Genomic DNA, 19,238 nt, shown 5'->3' with positions numbered 1-19,238 from the left:
GCGTACGATATGGTTTGGAAGGATGGGCTCCTCATTAAGCTGCGGAAGTGTGGTGTGAAGGGTAAACTGTTTAACTGGGTCCGGAGCTTTCTGTCTGGCCGGCGTATCCAAACCAGAGTGGGCGCTGCTTACTCTGGGGTCTATGGGGTGGAGAATGGGATCCCGCAGGGGAGTGTGTGTAGCCCTATCTTGTTCAATGTCATGATTAAGGACATCTTTGACTACGTGGATGGGTCTGTTGGGAGGAGCCTTTATGCTGATGATGGAGCTCTATGGGTGAGAGGGAGGAATCTCCGGTTTTACGAGGCGAAACTGCAAAGGGCAATACAGCAGGTGGAGCAGTGGACCCTGAAGTGGGGGTTTAAACTGTCCGTACGGAAGTCTCAAGTGATCTGTTTCTTCAATGGACATAGGGACGTCTCCCTTCGACTGCATGGGCAGGTGCTCGAACAGGTCAGGGAGGTGAGGTTCTTGGGGGTCACCTTTGACGAGAGGCTTAGTTGGCGTCGGCACATTGATGAGGTCAGTGGTAAATGCAAAAGGGTGAATAACTTGCTTCGTTGTCTATCCGGCCAGGACTGGGGGGCCAGCAGAAGGTCGCTCCTGGGTATTTATCGGGCCGTCATGAGGGCGGCTATTGATTATGGCTGTATAGCCTACATGTCTGCGGCTGAGACTAACTTAAAGAAGCTTGATGTGGAGCAAGCCCAGGCCTTGCGCATCTGCTGTAGGGCTTTTAGGACCTCCCCTGTCTCGGCGCTGCAGGTTGAGTTGGGGGAATTGCCGTTACGGCTCCGGAGGCTAGAACTTCTGTTGGCTTACTGGGTGAATGTGCAAGGTCATACGAGCTCTCACCCGGTGAGGGACTTTCTCAGGGTTGATGGGGGGCAGAGTGAGGCTGGCGGTATGATTTTCAGCCAGGTAGGAAATGCGAAGGCGCGGCTTGCGGGGGTTGGTGATCTGCGTGTGAGCCCGTCGGTGGCTTTGTCTGCTATAGCTCCGTGGAAGTTTGTCCCGGCTCCTGTTGATGTTAGCTTGCATGGCAAGCTTAGAGGAGTCGCTGGGAGGGCACCGCAGTTTGCCGTTCAAGCGCTCATCGATAAGCACTCAGGTGATGTGTTTATTTATACCGACGGGTCTAGGGATCCTGAGAGTGGGCGTACTGGCGCCGCTTATTTTGTGCCTGACCTGGGGCTAGCGGTCAAGAAGAGGTTGACAGATCGCCTTTCTGTTTTCACGTCGGAACTTATAGCGATACGGTTGGCGTTGGAATGGGCGGAATCTGCTTTGCAGTGTTGCGGCATTGTGGTGGCCTCTGACAGCCTTTCTGCATTGCAAAGCATTAAATCTGGGAAATCGGATTGCAGACAGGATGTGTTGAATGGCATCTTCTGTCTGATGCTCTCCCTGTCCAGGAAGGATGTGAGGGTTTCCTTCATTTGGGTCCCTGCGCATGTGGGGGTGGATGGTAACGAAATGGCTGATGCACTGGCTAAACGTTCCCTTCGGCGGCCATCAATTGATGTGGCGGTTGAGTTAAGCAAATCTGAAATCAAGCCTGTTATCAAGAGTCATGTGGTCGGCCTTTGGCAGGAATTTTGGAGCCACTGTGTTACTGGACGGCATCTCTATCACATACAGGGTAGTGTGGGTCCTTGCGGGTCTGTGGGCAGGAACGCGTGGGAGGAAAGGGCCTTCGCCCGCATGAGGATTGGCCATACTGGACTCAATTGGTCACTGAGTAGGATAGGCAAACATCCGACCGGTCTGTGTGGTCACTGTCGGGTGCCAGAGACTGTCGAGCATGTGCTGATTTGCTGTGAGGCTTATGATAGGGAAAGGGCCGGGTTGGCCTTGTGGTTTCGGAATAATGGGCGGGAGTTCAATCTGCGGAACGTTCTGGCGATCCAGTCACAGGGTTTGTGTCAGGCTGTGGTTGCTTACTTATGTAGCACAGGGCTGGGTAAACGTTTATAGAGGTGGGGGGTGTTGGAGACTGAGCCGAGGATGAGGAGCAAGAGGATGTTCTAACGCGCTTGGACTTCATGGGCCTAGAAACGCCAAAGTGATGGAAGAAGGACTTCTAAAGGATAAAACGACAAAGACGTCCCATGACCTCATGGGCTTTGTAAAACAACAAAGACGTCCCATGATCTCATGGGCTTTGTACTTCCAAAGCACCGAACGTCAAAGAGGGCGAGGAAGGTGAAGAAGAGTCTCCCTGGAATAAAGCCGGTTGGTCTCTGACACAACAACTATTCTAGTCACAAAAACACATCATGACCTCATGGGCTTTGTAACGCCAAAGCGATGGGAGGAGTACTTTTACGGACTACGACAGAGTCTGAGGACTACGAAACGTCTGAGGAATAAAGTCTGGCGGTAATGCAACACTCGGATGCCAACCGCCATAAAACAACAACAACAACAACAACATTGCTGCAGATAACGTGCATTATACTACATAGTCATGAAACTGTGGAGAATAGGGCTGCAGGATTTTGGAAAACAATCCAATTGCAAATGTTCTGATAAACATGGCATATGGGATTAAATTTGCAATATGTGTTTCATAAAGTAGTAGTTGGTTCAAAGTGCACATTCTAAAACCAATTCCAGGAGTATTTCCATAACATTTCAGACAGGACTGAAATATGAACTGAAATATGAACTGAAATATGAACTGAAATATGAACTGAAATATGAACTGTTCAACTAATACAATAATCCATGAACTTCAGAATATGTTTGTAGAAGTCTAAACTGAAAGGTCTTTAAAATATGGGATATTTTGTTCTTTGCAGACATTCTACAATCAAAATCTTTTCAGGCTTTACAATTTGATAATTGCGCCAGCTAAAATTACTATTTTGATATATTGTACAGCCCTAGTGCAAAACTTTAATATTGAATTACTTAAGATCTTTTTGTTTATAATTATGCAGCGCTCCTTCTGAAATAGTCAAGAGGAACTGCTTGTAAAGGGCTCTCAATTCACGCTATTTACAACCTCAGACAAAATGAGAAAAATAAACTGCCACTTTACATTCTGCATCTTTGATTCTTCTCCAAACAATGGCGTGAGTGTGTCTCTTTGTGTCCCCAAACAGAAAAGTCCTACACAGACGCACACCTGCACGGCTCCTCGTCGGACAGTGAGGATGAGCTGATGGGGCAGTACCAGGAGGCGGTGAGTCGCTCTCAGGGGCTCAGAGGAGGAACGCGCTCTTCCTCCAAACTGCTGAGAGGCTTCACCTGGGACACACGGCACAAGTACAGCCTGCTCACCGCCGGCTACGACGGCTACAGCAGCGACGCCTCTGCTGACGACGGTAAGTTCTGTATCCCCCCAGATCAGATGAATCATTTAGTACAAATAATCATTCTTTACTACGCTTGATCCAGACTCTCTCTCATTAAAAAACTAGACCACACAATTATCCCACGCTGTCAGTAAAGGCGATCAAAGCCGCTCTAGCTCGACGCACTCTCCGTGGGAAGGTTGAGAAAAGGTCAAACTGTCTTCCTTCCTTTTTTTTTTTTTTTTTCAAACCACTCATCTTTCCATCCCATTTGCACGCCTCACTGTCACTAACCCCCTTTTATGAACGGATGGAAAGAAAGTCACGGGAGAGTAAAATAAAAGCCATGGCCTATTTACCGTGTTTGACTGGAAGGATGTGGTGTAGGTTTGACTTTGTGCAACATTAAGCTACAGGAATTCTCTGGAGTTATGATGAAATAGGATTCAGGGTCTGTATTTGGTTGACAAAAGCTCATAAAGGTGATTTTGTGTCAAGTAAACCACGAAACAATATAAACGTATTACCATTAACGTAAAATAGTGTATGATTTTTTCCATATTGTGTTTCAGGTTAACTAAAGGTTAAATATTGGACTATACTGCTGTAGAAACTATACAAAACCACATCAAAACAACATGTTCTCTTCTTTACTCTGAATTTCTGTCTCTGACTATTTAAAGAAATCTTGCACTTCAAAGGACTCAATAATGTATGAGACCTCTGCTTTCATTAGTAAAGAACAACTGTACAAAATGGTTGTTGTTGTTGTTGTTGTTGTTGTTGTTATGCAAGTCCTGCTGTGACTTTTATCCACCACTAGATGGACTCTGTCTTCTGCCAATGCAATTCAACCACTTTGTTTTTTTAATTACATTATTTTCAGTTTTATGTATTCAAATTCCCGTTTAGGCTTTGGCAAAAGATTGACCTTTTTACCCAAGAAAATAATAACAAAGATCCTCAAAAATTCCTAATTTGTAGAGCTGCACAATCAATTATATTCAGACAGAAAAACATTTTTTTTTTTTTTTGCTGTCTTGACTGAAGAAACAAGTTGTTTGTCCCTGAACTAAGATACCAGATTCAAGTATATCTGAACATTATTATTTATTTATTTCAAATGTCAATCTCTTTTGTGTCTCGTTTTATGTGTCAGGGAAGTTCAAGCGTGACTGTTTATTGAAGATGTCAAGATTATTTGGTTAGTCAATAATCAATCAATTCAGTTATTTCAATTAAATCTATTCTCCAAAATGGTAAACCTAAATTTCACCTTAACGTCACTTTAACGTTTAACGTTTGTTTACAGCCAATGATCATTTATTATAAACTGTTCTTTCAAGAAAACTAAGGATTTCACTGTTAGGTTTGTTGGTGTCAATCGTAAATAATTGTTCAATTGTGACTTGGGATGTTAATATTATTAGATTAATTATTATGATTAATATGATTAGTCAGGTCACAATTTATTAAGTGACGGAAATATGATGACAATATATGACAATTTTCAAAGCAAAATGAATGAATTAAAATCCAATACATTAATGCAGTAGTTTATTTCACACTGACTTTACTTTATCTTATAGAAAGTTTGATTTAATGAAACTGATCACATACTTGAGGAATGGAGATGCATTAGAAACTATTAATGAAAGGAAATTAAGGATTTCCTTGTCGTTTTGTCATCGCATTTAAAATCACAAATAATCGTAAAATTGTAATAATTGTAATAATTGTAACACTAAACTTTTATATCCCTTCTGCGTATGTCTTCAGGTGGTATTTATCCAGCTGCAGCTCAATAGATTCCTTTTCAATCAAACCGATGTAAAAGTTGTAAACGTGTTCTCCAAAGTGTGGCTTGTTTGTGAGAAGAGCACTTTATCCTCGGGACAAGCATTTATTATACATGAGGAGGATTGTGCCGAGGCTGCACAATCACAGAGGTTGTGTGCCCTGGTGCCGCCAGAAATAGCAGCAGCTGAGGAAGACGTGGGCCCAGTCCGAACGCTATGCCTAATGAGGAGCTGCACTGTTTTAGGTCACAGCTCCAAACTCTTACTCTTAGAGGAGGAGGTGAGCTGCATCACAAATGAGGCCGGGATTACAGCACGGGAGGGAAGCGGGAAGAAGCGGCTAATTGAACGCATTTCACGAGGATCTGCTGTTATGGTTTTAATTGTGGAAGAAGAAGAGAAGATTAGACAGAGAATCAGATGCGGTTTTTTTTGCACTCGACACTAAAAACATGCCACATATGTTCTCTATTGTCTTCTGAAAATGAAAAACTTCTCCGAGGTTATGTTCTCCATCAAAATCAACACATACGTCCCTGGATGCACTGATTCATATTTAGGTCCAGTCATTCCCTGTCCTTGTATTACAATGGCACAAGGAAATCAGGATTCAAGCTGACTTTGCCTTTACATGTCTTTTTCTTTGCCTCACCTGGCTGGATGATCCCTCCCACCCTCTCTCTACGCCTCCCTCTTGAGTGGACTTGTCTCTATAGACGTGAACTCTATCTGCAAATGACGTGCGGCAGTTCTGGTCACTTCTACGACCTGCCCATCCATAGGGAGTGTCTTTTTTTTGGGACCAAGGATGCCCTGGGACAGTTATCCCTTTGTCCCAGGACAGACAGCACCGTACAAGCCCAGACATGCATGCAGGTTGGCTTATAACTCAATGGATCATGACCAAGACACTCAAACTCAACTACGCCATTTTGCTTTCTTGATTTTACTGACAAATATAAGACACTCTTAGTGGATGGGTCATTATCTGCCTCTACTTGTCATGATGGCGAATACTTTATAAACCTTCTCTTCATCTCTCATACACCAAACATAATACATATATATCCAAACTTCCCACACAAACGTACAAGTAGTCAAAAGACGCCAACTGGCAGCATGAAGGTTATGAAAAAGGTAACTATTCCAATTAGCCGGCTGCAGCAACAAGCTTTTACACAGCGGCTCCCATCAAGTCAGCCGCCCCCAGCTCAGCGTGAAAAAAGTGCTCTGAATGGATCTGCGCCTTTCATCCAGCCCTCGGTGACACCTAGTTAAGACTCCTCTGCCTCCATCGTGATGCGTGCCACTTTGGGCTGCCACCACACCGACTTTATTAAGGGAGAAAAGTTTCAAGAACAATACGGGTTTACGTCACTGTTGGCGTTTCCGAAACTTTGTGCAGATTTTCTGTTGTTTCTCTTCCATCATTTGTTTTGGCTCTTTTATATTTTGTTTTGCAAGCAACGCAGGTATAAAGCACTTCTCGCCAGTGTCCCGATGGGAGTATAAGCCTCAGCTGCTCAAATGTAGTCGATCTAAATTGCACCGGGGAGGCAGATTTGAGAAACTGGCTGACAACTCTATTCAAGATTCTTTTGTAAATGCCACACACACTCTTTTTTCTAGTATTTTTCCACACCTTCGAGGTAACTGAGTGATTTGGAAAGGTGAGAGCCATAAAATCAGTGGCAGATTATGATGTATGCAGTTCAGAGTGATGGTGCATATGTGACTTTTTATGTAGGTGTGGCGTTCCATTCACATTAGGCACTGTCAAATATCAACTATACAGAAAAGGCACATTCACTTGAGTAACTATATTTCTGAGTAATTTTACTTTGTACTTGACTAGTATGTAATCTGTGGAGAGGCCTGACTGAATGAATCAAAATATATTTATTTAATGCCGTACTTTAGAAAAACTGTGGAACACAATGACAAACAGATTGCAGAACCTCCACCTGAAAAGTTGCAAATTGCACCTTTACAATATGAACCTCAGAGGTCAGACTTTGTCCAAAACGACTTTATTCTTACTGTATAAATATTGAACTATGTTACGTAAAAAGAGTGGCCAGGTTTGCATTAATTACTAACTGCATAACGCTCATTCAGACAGCTCTCCAGTCATTACTTTTCTAAGGTGTAATTTTATGTTAATTCTGTGTGCTCTATATGCTCCAGTTAGTCAAAGAGAACTGAGCTTTTTCCTGTGTTAAATCAATCCTGTTTTAAAACATGACTTTAAATAAAAATGTGCAATTAAAGAAAGCTCATAAATATTTATACTGGTACTTTTCCACCACTTTTAATTGAATCCGTGGTTATGATATTTGTAGATCTGCATGATAAATGATATTCTGACTTAAAGCGTTCCCTATTCCCTTTGCTGTAGCGTAACAGCTGCAGAGGTGTAGCTCAGCTGCACAGGCCTGTTACTGACTCTAATGTGTTTAGTTCAAGGCAAAACACACTCACTTTCCACAGAACAAAGGAAATATTGGTTTGTACCAGAAGCTCTTTGTGCATTTCTTTTACTCAATAACACTGATATTGGGAAATGGAGTATCTGAAATGTGATTTTGGCATGGAAGGATAATAAAGCGGTGGCTATAAAATCAGATTCCTTTATGATAATAGAGCAACATTGCAAGTTGTTGGGACTTACTGTGGGAAGTTTGCATTTTCCCTGTGTCTGGATAAGTTTTCTCTTGGGCAGTTTTTCCCCCCCATCAACCCCTCAAACAAACAGAAGGTCTCCCACCTCCAGCAGGGTCTTGATTTAACACAAAGAGAAGTGTCACTCACTGTTCCTGACACGCTGACGAGATGCACTGGTTGAAAATTGGGCCAAATACAGTGAACACATTTCCCCATAGAAACAATAATGTCTACAAATATCACAATTTTCCTATACATATTGTACAATACTTTCACTATATTAAACTGCAATGACATCAATATTTCCAGGTACTTAAATTCAATATTAAATATAAATATTATTTAATACAAAATATAATAGATCATAGTTTTACATTTTGTTTATTGTAAATATTGATCTAAAACAGATCCAGATCCTGACTTCCTGTTCAAAACTACAGGACTGATAGGCACAGCTCTGGAGATTGTTATTTACTTTGCCCGTCGGCTTTATTAGACAGGAAAGAACAGTGTGAAATGGGGGATGAAAGAGAAAGAAGGACATGCAGTAAACGGCCGGGAGTCGGGATTCGAACTCATGACACTGCACTTGGAACCTGGCATATGTGCGCTGTGCCATAGGCATTTTAGAACCACACATTTGTCACTTAATTTGTCAAATAATCACAACTAAGACCAGGGATGTGGGTAGGGATAGGGGATAGGTGAAAACAGGAATTTTATGAACACTCAAGCCTCAGTTGCAGGACAATAGAGCATTACTCATACATGCAGGAATCAATCAAAATGCAACTGTGAGTAAAATAATGATCAGGAAACAGGTTAAATGTTTTGCAGAAAAGTGTTCTGAAAACTTTTTGTTGACCTGTTTCCCCTCCAGCTAACTGCATCCAGCGCATGAGCCGGACCCCACCTCTGGACGAGCTGCAGCCCCCGCCCTACCAGGACGAGAATGGGTCCCCGCGCATGTCCTGCACCATGTCAGACCTGGGCGACGCCAAGTGTGACCTGTCCCAGACCAGCGGCAGCCCCCACATGTCCTTCAGCAAGTGTCCCAGCGAGGGCAGCGACGGCCCCGAGACAGAGAGCTACCTGAACAAGGGCTACGAGGAGGACGTGCCCAGCGACAGTACAGCCGTGCTCAGCCCAGAGGTACTTGACTGCAAACCTGTCCAAGTTGCAATTTGAATCGTCACAATTTGCAAATGGCAAAAACTGCAATTTCACCCTGGAGAGACTCAGACAGACACAGAGAGGACAGTTTAGCAAGCTTTATTGCAAAAGTTATTTGGCGCTCAGACCCCGGCGGAAGACATTGCGATTAGGTCGTGATTAGATGTCTCCCCCCCAGGGCCTGAAGACTGGTGGTGGTAGATATGGTGAGAGGGTAGAGAGGATGATGAGGATGAGAGGGATGCAGAGGAGGAGGAGGGGAGGTGGTGGGTCGCAGTATGGTCTGAAACGGCCGAGCCAACTGCCTGAAGGTTTAAATGAGACCGCCTGTGTGCTGATTGGGAGCAGCGGCGGTGCCGTGCCACGGGGAGGAGTGACTTGGGTGCGTTGATTGAGGATGGGGAGCAGGTGCGAGGGCCGATGTCCCGGGAGTCCCCTGTCCTTAGACCCTCCTTCTCGGCCAGGAAAAACTACAAAAAACCTCCTTGGAAAAACCTGGAGGAGTTTCGCGCGAAGGAGGGACCCGACTCTCACGGACGGACAGGCGTTGGTTGAGCTGGAGGGGCAGGCGGCCCTGGCGTAGCAGTGGACGTAGGGAGTTAGGTCTTCCAGGCTGAATTTACGCAGGCTTCATTTCACCCTGGAGAGACTCAGAGAGACACAGAGAGGACAGTTTAGCAAGCTTTATTGTGAAAGTTATTTGGCGCTCAGACCCCGGCGGAAGACATTGCGATTATGGGCGCTATGTAATCTGATCGTGATTAGATGTTTCCCCCCAAAAACCTGTCTGTGCAGCCATGTTGCTGAGGTAATTACTGATGTTCAGAAAGAACATTAGGACAGCAAATACTCTACTATAGAGTAGGACGGTAGGGATGTAAGGCCACCATTGATTACGTGGTGGCCCGAGAGGGGCAGATACTGGAATGTGTAGTGACGGGGAGACGCCCTGAAAACGCAAAGAGTCTGGAATGGTTGCCTCTATTCACGGGGCGATGTGGTGAAGGATCGGGGACAGGAATATGAAGCACCTGGCGGTAGATAAGAAATTACGTAGACACGAGGGGAGCGAGAGGATGCCGATGAGTGTGGCGAAGTGCTGAGTGGAGACAGGCAGAGGTTAGCTGTGAGACATGGGTCACAGACGCAGCAGAGGCAGCAGAAGTTGACTGAGAGTGAGACATGGGTTACGAAAGGAAGCAGAAATTGAGACCTGGGACACAAATGGGAGCTAGAAGGGGTTGACTGTGGGACAAGGGTCACAAACAGGACGGGACAGCAAGAGGAAACAGCAGGCAGGAAGGACGGAGCAAGAAGACTAGGGGAAGACTAGGCGACAGGTAATGAGAAAATCTGAACCACCACCAGTATTTGTGTGAGACGAAACTTACTAGGGATGCGAGGAGCGTTGAGCCGCCGAAATCGAAGGCAGGTCGGGACGAACGTACGGGCATGGGCAGAAGAGGACCGTTGCCCGAGTTGTTAGAGGGCTGCAAAGAATATGCCCTGAGTAACTGCGGATGTAGCGGCTCCTATTCTGAACAAGTGCCCGGTGTAGATGATGAGGAGGGTGGATTGCGTAGGATTGATGTTACCCTCGGATGTTTCCGAAACCAGGGTGCCGTCATGGTCTGGCCTTCTGGAGTCAGGAACAACGGGGAATGAGGTGAGGCGTAGTTTGACCCGATTACGAATTTAACCAAAAGGCAGAATGGGCCATATGTGCGTGCTATGATGGTGCAGGGCGTATGCCTTTAGAGATTTTGAGAGTTAGATTATAATAGACTTCTAATACCCCCCAAAACCAGAGCGGCAGCGGACGGCAGAAAGTGGAGGTGCCGGCGAACGGCAGACGTGGAGGTGCCAGCGAATGGCAGACGTGGAGGTGCCGACGAACGGCAGACGTAGAGGTGCCGGCGAACGGCAGACGTGGAGGTGCCGGCGAAGGGCAGACGTGGAGGTGCCGGCGAACAGCTGACGTAGAGGTGCCGGCAGACGGCAGAACATTAACAGGAAAGCGCCGGCAGACTGTAGACAGGAAAGCGCCGGCAGACGGCAGAACGTAGACAGGGGGGTGCCGGTGCAGATGGCAGAACGTTGACGAGGGGTGCCGGGGCAGACGGCAGAACGTTGACGAGGGGTGCCGGGGCAGACGGCAGAACGTTGACGAGGGGTGCCGGGGCAGAAGGCAGAACGTTGGCGAGGGGTGCCGGGGCAGACGGCAAGACGGCAGAACGTTGACGAGGGGTGCCGGGGCAGACGGCAGACCGTTGACGAGGGGTGTCGGGGAAGACGGCAGAACGAGGACTGGGAGAGCCGGGGCAGACGGCGGAACGTGGACTGGGGGTGACGGGGCAGATGGCAGAACGTGGACTGGGGTGACGGCAGAACGTGGACTGGGGTGCCGGGGCAGACGGCGGAACGGGAAGTGCCGGCAGACGGCGGAACGGGAAGTGCCGGCAGACGGCAGAACTTAGATTATAATAGACTTTTAGGCTGGAGCTGGAGGAGCCGCGGCAGGAACCGGGGTCGGTGAGATCGGGTGAAGGGAGGAGCCACGGCGAAGGAAGACGTCCCGACGCTCAGACGTGGCAGAGGAGCGGCGGCGGTGCCGTAGCGTGTAGCAGGAGGATTTGATGATTTCCTGGTTCTTGGTCACGGGGCGCGTGGCCGGTGAATGGGAAGCGGTTCGGAGCGAGGGTGAGGAATCCTCGTGATGGAGGAACGCGGCAAGCCCGGTCAGCTGAGAGGGGTCCGGGCACGACCCGGAGAAACCCACGCGAGCCCAGGCATCGGCCTTCGCAGCAGACGTGCGCCCTTCTGAGCCGGAGGACCACCGGAAGGACCTGGAGCCCCCGCCTAGAGGGTCATCTGATTCAGAATCTGGCATAATATTCACAGTGTATGTGCGGTCTCAGTACGGTCTGAAGCGGCTGAGCCAACTGCGTGAGGGCTTAAATGCGACCGCCTGTGCGCTGATTGGGAGCAGAGGAGGTGTGCCGTGCCACGGGGAGAAGTAACTTGGGTGCGTTGATTGAGGATGGGGAGCAGGTGCGAGGGCCGATGTCCCGGGAGTTCCCTGTCCTTAGACCCTCCTTCTCGGCCAGGAAAAACTACAAAAAACCTCCTTGGGAAAAGTAGAAACCTGGAAGAGTTCCGCGCGAAGGAGGGACCCGACTCTCACGGACGGACAGGAGGACGCCCGGCTCGGGTGCGTTGGTTGAGCTGGAGGGGCAGGCGGCCCTGGCGTAGCAGTGGACGTAGGGAGTTAGGTCTTCCAGGCTGAATATACCCAGGCTTCATTAGGGCTCTCACAATAATTATATACACTTTTGACTCAACACAATTATCTTGTGTACCTTTTGTTTACACTGGTGGGTATTATATAATATACAATATTTTTTTAGGTTTGAATAATAAACATCTTTGACTGATTACAGGTTATATATTATGAATAAGGGTTTCATTGCTCTATTAATTATTTCAGCTCATGTTTGGTTTATTATTTAGTTCATCTGCAAAATGCCGCTGGGGCAACATGTCAGAAACAGTGGTCACCTCATGGGGTTGGTGGGGAAACAGACACGGGGAGACGCATGCAAAAAAATGAATGAAAAATTACAACAAGATAATTTTCAAAAATCACCATACTTTTGTGTTTTTATAAATAAACAATGTGTGTGTACAGAACTTGTCAACCAGAGGATCAGCTGCACAGCTCCTTAAAGGCTACGAGCCGGACCCTGTGGCCAAGTACGGCACGCTGGATGTGGTGTTCGACTATGACTCAGAGGACCAGCAGCTGGGGGTCACCATCATGGCTGCCACTGACCTGCCCCCGGTGAAGCGCACAGGAAACCTCTCCTGGCAGGTGCATCTGGTGCTGCTACCCACCAAGAAGCAGAGGGCCAAGACGGGTATCCAGAGAGGTCCCTGTCCCATCTTCACCGAGACGTTTTACTTCAGTCACGTGGAGTCGGAGATGATTGGAAACTACGCCCTCAGGTTCAGGCTCTACAGCATGAGGCGCATGAAGAAGGAGAAGGTGCTGGGAGAGAAGGTTTTCTACCTCACCAAGCTCTGCCTACAGGGGAAGATGTCTGTGCCCGTCATCCTGGACCCCTGCTGCACAATACCAGTAAGGACCACAACAAGGTTTGACCTGTGTGTGGGCTGTGGCAGGTGGTATTCTACTTTTACTTGTCAAAGGATGAACATTAGCGATCTAGCTTTTCTTCTCTAGTTCCTTTGCAGGTTGAGGTCAAAATTCTAAGTTTGAAGGACAGTTGTGAAAATGTAATGCTGTGTTGTCATATACAGACCACTGATTTCTCCTAATAATCTAAGTACTACTCTGATGACTGTATTTCAAAAGTACATTACTGATTACTATAAATGACTTACAGTAATCCCTCATTTTGTGACTCGGTATAATGATATAAGACACCCGGAGGAATCTTACACAGACACAGGGAGAACATGCAAACTCCACACCGCCCACGATCTGTGATTGATTATCAAATTCAGTGTTTTAACAAATTAGGATCACATCTTTGGCCTTCCAGACAAATGTGATTTTACATCTCACATAATATAAGTGGTTGAAAATGAGACCTATCATGTAGAGTGTTAACCTTGTGAAATGTCAATGTTAGTGGAGAGCTTTGTTTTGAGATTAAAGCATTTATCTCTTTGTATTAAAAATGTCCCTCAAGCATTTTATATCTTTGATAATTCAACAGTGTAAGCAGGTATACAAATTAGGGATACATCTTTCATTTTACTTTTTGATTTATATTTCTGTATGTTTCTGGCAGAAGTGTTTTATAGTACACTCCATTTTCACTGAGCTCCAAACACACGCGATTTCTCTAAATGGCAACTGAAACATTTTCCAGGGCGGGGAATCACAAGCCAGCCTTTCAGACATGACATGCAGTGAAAGCGCCTCATCATTCCAGTCCGTCAGCCAAACCTCAACACCGGAGATCCTCGTGGGCCTGGTTTACAACGCTACAACGGGACGCCTGTCGGTGGAGGTCATCAAAGGCATCCATTTCAAAAACCTGTCTGCCAACAAGCCACCCAGTAAGTACCCAGAAGTGGATGTTATGCGTGTGTGGACAGAGCTGCAAAAACACTGTATATTTGTCTTACAATTTATGAATGATGAATACATATAATTCATTTATTATGCACTAGAGCAAAGAGGCATTTTGAGTAGTCTGTTTCCATCATATTGTGGCTATCAGGTCCATTATACATTTGAAACGTACAACTTAACTTCTTTATTTATATTGTTTTGAATAAGTGACAAATCTTCCATGACACGTGACTGATTTGATGAGTGTTGTGGGGATATTGTGTCATATCTCTACTCTGCTCCTGTGCGAGTCCGTAGTATCCCTGTTGTCCCTCATTTCCTGAGTCTGTTCCAGGGATCGGAGCTTGTCCTAGTTCTGCTCCTGTTGAACTGTGTGACATGTTGTTGACCTCTGCTCCTTTAACCCATCACCTCTTGATTTGTGTCTGCAATTCTCACCTACTACTTCCCTTTTGACATCTTGGTCCGTTGTTTTTTCTTACTGCTGTCCAACCCTTGTTGTCAGATGGGCTGTTCTGTTGTCTAAAACACTTGATAGGGGGACAGGTTTATATAATCAGAGGTAAGTATGAACCGTCCGTTCACTCTCAAAGTTTTACTTTTACCTTCATGGATGCAGAGGATGAACACAAAGTAGAAAATAATCCATAAAATACAATGTATCTCAACCATGTGATTACAAACTATTCAGAAGATTTTTGATTGCAATTTCTGATTGCATCAGTCTTTTGTTACCTGGACTAATAAATTGACATTTTTTTCAAAATTTTCCACAGATTTGCCACATGAACATAGCAGCACCATAAAAGGACTACAACTGCTGTAAAAACTACTACTGCTACTATACGATCAATAATCCTTTACAATTGAAACAAATGGACCCAATCGTTAATTCACCAAACATGTTCAATCTATGTGCTATTACTTTAGAGGTCAATGCAAGGCCGAGTCTTAAATACTGTGTCGACCATAAATGTATTCTACTCCATCCATGAAGACATATGTTGTGCATGCATCCCAGCGCCACTGCTTGCATCTTGCCTTTGTGTTAGTGCCAATAACACCAGCACACCACTCATACATATTCCCTGTAGAACCTGCTATTTTCAGTCTGCTTTGCTTGGAGGCAAATGACCAGCTCAGAGAGACCGTTGTGGTTCGCTGACTGTTTCATTTTGTCCCCACACTTTAGCATGTTTCTAGTGCGCTTCATAGTAAACACAGTTGCAGTAAATAACTGCCCATAGATGAATATGTTCCATGCGTTTGCCGGTCTGTCGCAAAATGTTCACATTGTCTTAATCGTTCAGCCTTTCCATACACAGCACAATCTCCATTTTGAACATCTGTTAATACTAAATCAAATGTTGTGCAAAATCCTTATGGAGGCCTTGATTGACTCCATGTGGCACAAAGAGGAAGAAGTGTGCTGAATGCGGCAGAGCAATTTCAAAGGCGCTTTTCGATCATTTCAAAACAGTGTCGATCCCTCCAGTCAAGTTAATCATCAGTCACAGCCCCTCTCATTCAGGAACAATAGCTGAGAGCCATGCATCGCCGCTACTGACCACTTAAGACATCCACAGCTACGCACACCCCATTCAGCAGCAGTCAAAAAAGAAATCAAGGCTATTTTTTCTACTGTGCTTTTATGTCAAAGAGAGCAACTGAATGTGTGATTCAAGGCGGCGGGCGAGGCGTTGGAAGGCAGCTGGCACTCGACGGCATGAAAGCCCCAGCAATTCATTGGGTACCCTCCTCTCAGACAGGAACATAATACGCAGCGTTATTGTGGAGTGTGGTTGTAGACGAGGGCGAAACACTCTCAAAGACCCATTGTGACTGCCAGTCTTGCCTCGTTTACTTTCAGCTGGATTTGTGGCTTCGTTTTGTGATTCCTGTGTGGAAATGTGCGGTGAATAAGAACAGTGTGAATGCTAAATTACATGATGATGGCAGTCGTACAAGGTTTTCTTTCACTCAGAGCTGTTTGATGAATGACATTTTTACAGAGAGAATGAAAAGTAACACATTTTATTCCTGGATTGATGCAAAGTGCTTCTGTTTCATTATGAAAATCACATTTGCAGTTGCCATTATTATAATCAGTAGTATTTAGACCTAGTCATTCAGCTGATGCAAGAACAATGTCATTTACAGTGCATCCGCTGGTGTGAGCCTCCTCTGCCAAATGTGAGTAATGTTTAGGAGCAAGCCCTTTTCCAGGACACTGCCCTGGGCTGTGGAAGTCTGAGCACATTTTCTGTCATGACACTGACACTGTGCCAAAGTCAAATAAAAAATAGCATCTCCCGCTGGGGTTTTCTGATGGAGGCATTCATTTTGGCAACACAGTCTGTTTTGAAGGAGCTCCACATCCTCTAAGAAGAGAAAAATGTATTACTAACTTTTGGTCCATTTTTATCTTCAAAGTAATCATCCACTTCAGGTTCAGCATAGACATAGTTGCATAGCAACAGGACTAAGGAAACGCTCTTTTCGCCTTTTGAGTTGTGCTCTGTTATCAGCTGCACTGAGTGCAGTGCTTTGTGTTTGATCAGTAGAAAACGCGTCCTATGAGCTCCTAATGTTACACCTGTGCAGCGGCGACATGACTATTGAACAGGACCTTTGTGTGACTCGGCTGCAGGGCTCTCTGACAGTTGTTTAGCATTACGCTCTGGCATAAGGATTTTGCACAAGTGATCAACAGATATTTAGACTTGTAGTAATTGTGCCTAAATGTCCTGATCTCGGGTGATTGAGCCCTGTTCTGTGCCCTTTAGACACATATGTGAAGCTGACCCTGCTGAACTCCATGGGCCATGAGATGTCCAAGTGTAAGACATCCATCTGCCGCGGTCAGCCCAACCCCACATACAAAGAGACGTTCATCTTCCAAGTCGCTTTATTCCAGCTCTCTGACGTCACGCTCATCCTGTCCGTCTACAACAAGCGCAGCATGAAGCGTAAAGAGATGATTGGTTGGATCTCTCTGGGCCTCAACAGCTCTGGGGAGGAAGAGCTCTCCCACTGGACTGAGATGAAAGAGTCTAAAGGACAGCAGGTCTGCCACTGGCACAGTCTGTTGGAGTCCTAACAGTGACAGGTCAGATGTAACTGCACACACAGGGGAACAAGGAGCAGCCGGCTGAAGCCAGGAGACCAGTGGAAACCAGGGTCAGCACATCTGTGATCATACAGGCACTATCGATCCACTCAGCTCCATCAAACAGACCTTTTATCATGAAGCTGTATGTACATCTCACGCAGACCAGACACAACAAGGTTTTGGGTTAGTAATGTTTTAATATTAGTCATTCAAATCAATTTAATTTGCCAAATTTGACTATCACAAAAGCTAACACAAATGTTCAGGGTAATAGTAGATGAAATTACACAACCTGTGAATGTTATTGTAAACTTTTTTTTTTTTTTTTTTTTACTGCTGCAAATTACAATGCCAAATTTTATTTAATCATTATATATGTTTATGTAATGGATTATTTTATCATTATTTTTAACTTACTGAATCTGGCCTATATGCTGTGGCTCAGTTTGGAAAAAGGTGTTCTCAATAGACAATGTGAGTAAGTAGTTTGCGTGGTGGTTGTTTGGTGTTAGATATTCATCCACCGTTCTTAAAGCTGCACATTCAATCAACGTTGTACTCAATATTTCAATATCAGCCTTTCTGTCCTCACTGCAGTTCATCCTTGCACTGCGTTTGTGCAACACATTATGATTTTGCCTTCTTTAGACTCATTCATTGTAACCAGACCCAAACATGACATACATTTGGGAAGCACTTGTGTATCTGCACCAAGCACACACGGATATGGACGGGATGAATGTATTCACAAAGTCCAGAATGTTAAAGGAATTTCAACTGTGCCCATTTAATCACTTTCATTTCCATTTTCTCCGGAGTGTGCCTGTAGAATCAGTGACATGTTTACTGAGTATGTGCAAGAGTCACAAGCTCTTTTATAGCTATAGTCTTAGCCTTTTTCTTTTAATGCCATTTGGTATTTAGATAAGCCACTTTTGATTGTCTGCCACATACTTTATATTGTAAATGCTTCATATCTATTTTTGTAACCGAGATTGGTAACCCATCCTTGAAGCAATAGGAGACAACACAATTGCTATAGGATTTGTTTGAATGTTGCTGTGATACAGTAAGCACAACAGTTCATGTGAATGCAGCACATTCAAAGCAGGAGCAATGACACCCTTTATCTGACGAGAGAACCTGCTGAATAAATGATCTATCATTTCACTATAACATCCCTGTAGTTATGACAGTCTCGCCACAGAAAAAAAAAACCTGGCTGGTGTAAAGGTGAAAATGAAAATAAAATTCATGCATTAATTATCAACATAAACTCCCAGCACACATCAAATACGAGTACAAATATAAGGTGTGACTGTTAAAACTGCCACGTACATCGCAATTATCGGTCCCCGGTACTGTTAAAAATGTGTGTTTAGTATTTCAAACATTTAACATGGGAAATTTGATTCTAAATCCCTCCAAAGTTATTCAGTTTTTGTTGAATAATGTTATCATTTATTTTTCATATAATCTGTGCTTCAAAATTTGAATTGTAAACAACATTTTAGCCATTTTTACTCTTTCCTTAGTTTGTTTACTGCCTATGCCGCTGGTGGCATCGGTGCCTTAATGTTTTTCACTCAGAAATCTACTGTCAAGTGTCTTAATGTACTGTAAATCTAGCCGACTTTTCCTTCTGTAACCAGATTTATTTGTAAAGTCTTTATGATCAAAATAATTTATATGTGATGATATTGCTTATAAAAGACCAAATCAAAAACATAACCTTGTGTATTCCCTTTATTTATTAATGCACTTGTGTATGGGTGGCTGTAGCATATATCTTAACATGACATGAATAACTGCTGGATTGTTTCTATTCAAAACACACATTTTCCAGCTGACTGCCTTGACTTCCCTGATCAGCCCACTTGATGTGTTTGACTATAGAGTATTGCCATTGTATTGGTGTACTCCAGACCTGTAAGTAATTGTACTTGAGGCTACATGAACGCTTTTGTCAGTCAACACTGCATTTCCTAAACACAACCAACAGGTGGAGCAAGTATTGTATTTACTTCAAGTGTTCCAAAGCTGGACGTGTATAAACAGATGAGGGAAGCCAAGTGTGGCTGGAA

General features: G+C 44.8%; 1 protein-coding gene across 2 annotated transcripts in view; it reads left to right on the top strand.

Moving 5' to 3' along the window:
• syt14a (synaptotagmin XIVa) overlaps positions 1–17,291 on the top strand; it is a 40,948-nt gene extending 23,657 nt beyond the window's left edge. Inside the window, exons 4-9 of one of the 2 annotated variants that reach the window (XM_072457028.1) lie at positions 3,111–3,332; positions 8,646–8,917; positions 12,627–13,076; positions 13,837–14,026; positions 14,548–14,604; positions 16,829–17,291. In XM_072457028.1, coding sequence (XP_072313129.1) covers positions 3,111–3,332; positions 8,646–8,917; positions 12,627–13,076; positions 13,837–14,026; positions 14,548–14,604; positions 16,829–17,142 — 1,505 coding nt within the window. In that variant the 3' untranslated portion in view covers positions 17,143–17,291. The remainder of the gene's footprint in view (positions 1–3,110; positions 3,333–8,645; positions 8,918–12,626; positions 13,077–13,836; positions 14,027–14,547; positions 14,605–16,828) is intronic. The other variant, XM_072457029.1, reaches the window with a different exon arrangement.
• The last annotated feature ends 1,947 nt before the right edge of the window (positions 17,292–19,238 follow it).

The sequence above is a fragment of the Eucyclogobius newberryi genome, unplaced genomic scaffold (genome assembly GCF_026437365.1).
Source record: "Eucyclogobius newberryi isolate DKJ021-1_F unplaced genomic scaffold, fEucNew1.0.hap1 SCAF_21, whole genome shotgun sequence".
In the NCBI taxonomy this organism is placed as follows: Eukaryota; Metazoa; Chordata; class Actinopteri; order Gobiiformes; family Gobiidae; genus Eucyclogobius; species Eucyclogobius newberryi.
Note: the sequence above shows the minus strand (reverse complement) of the source record. Positions and strands in the feature narration are given on the sequence as shown.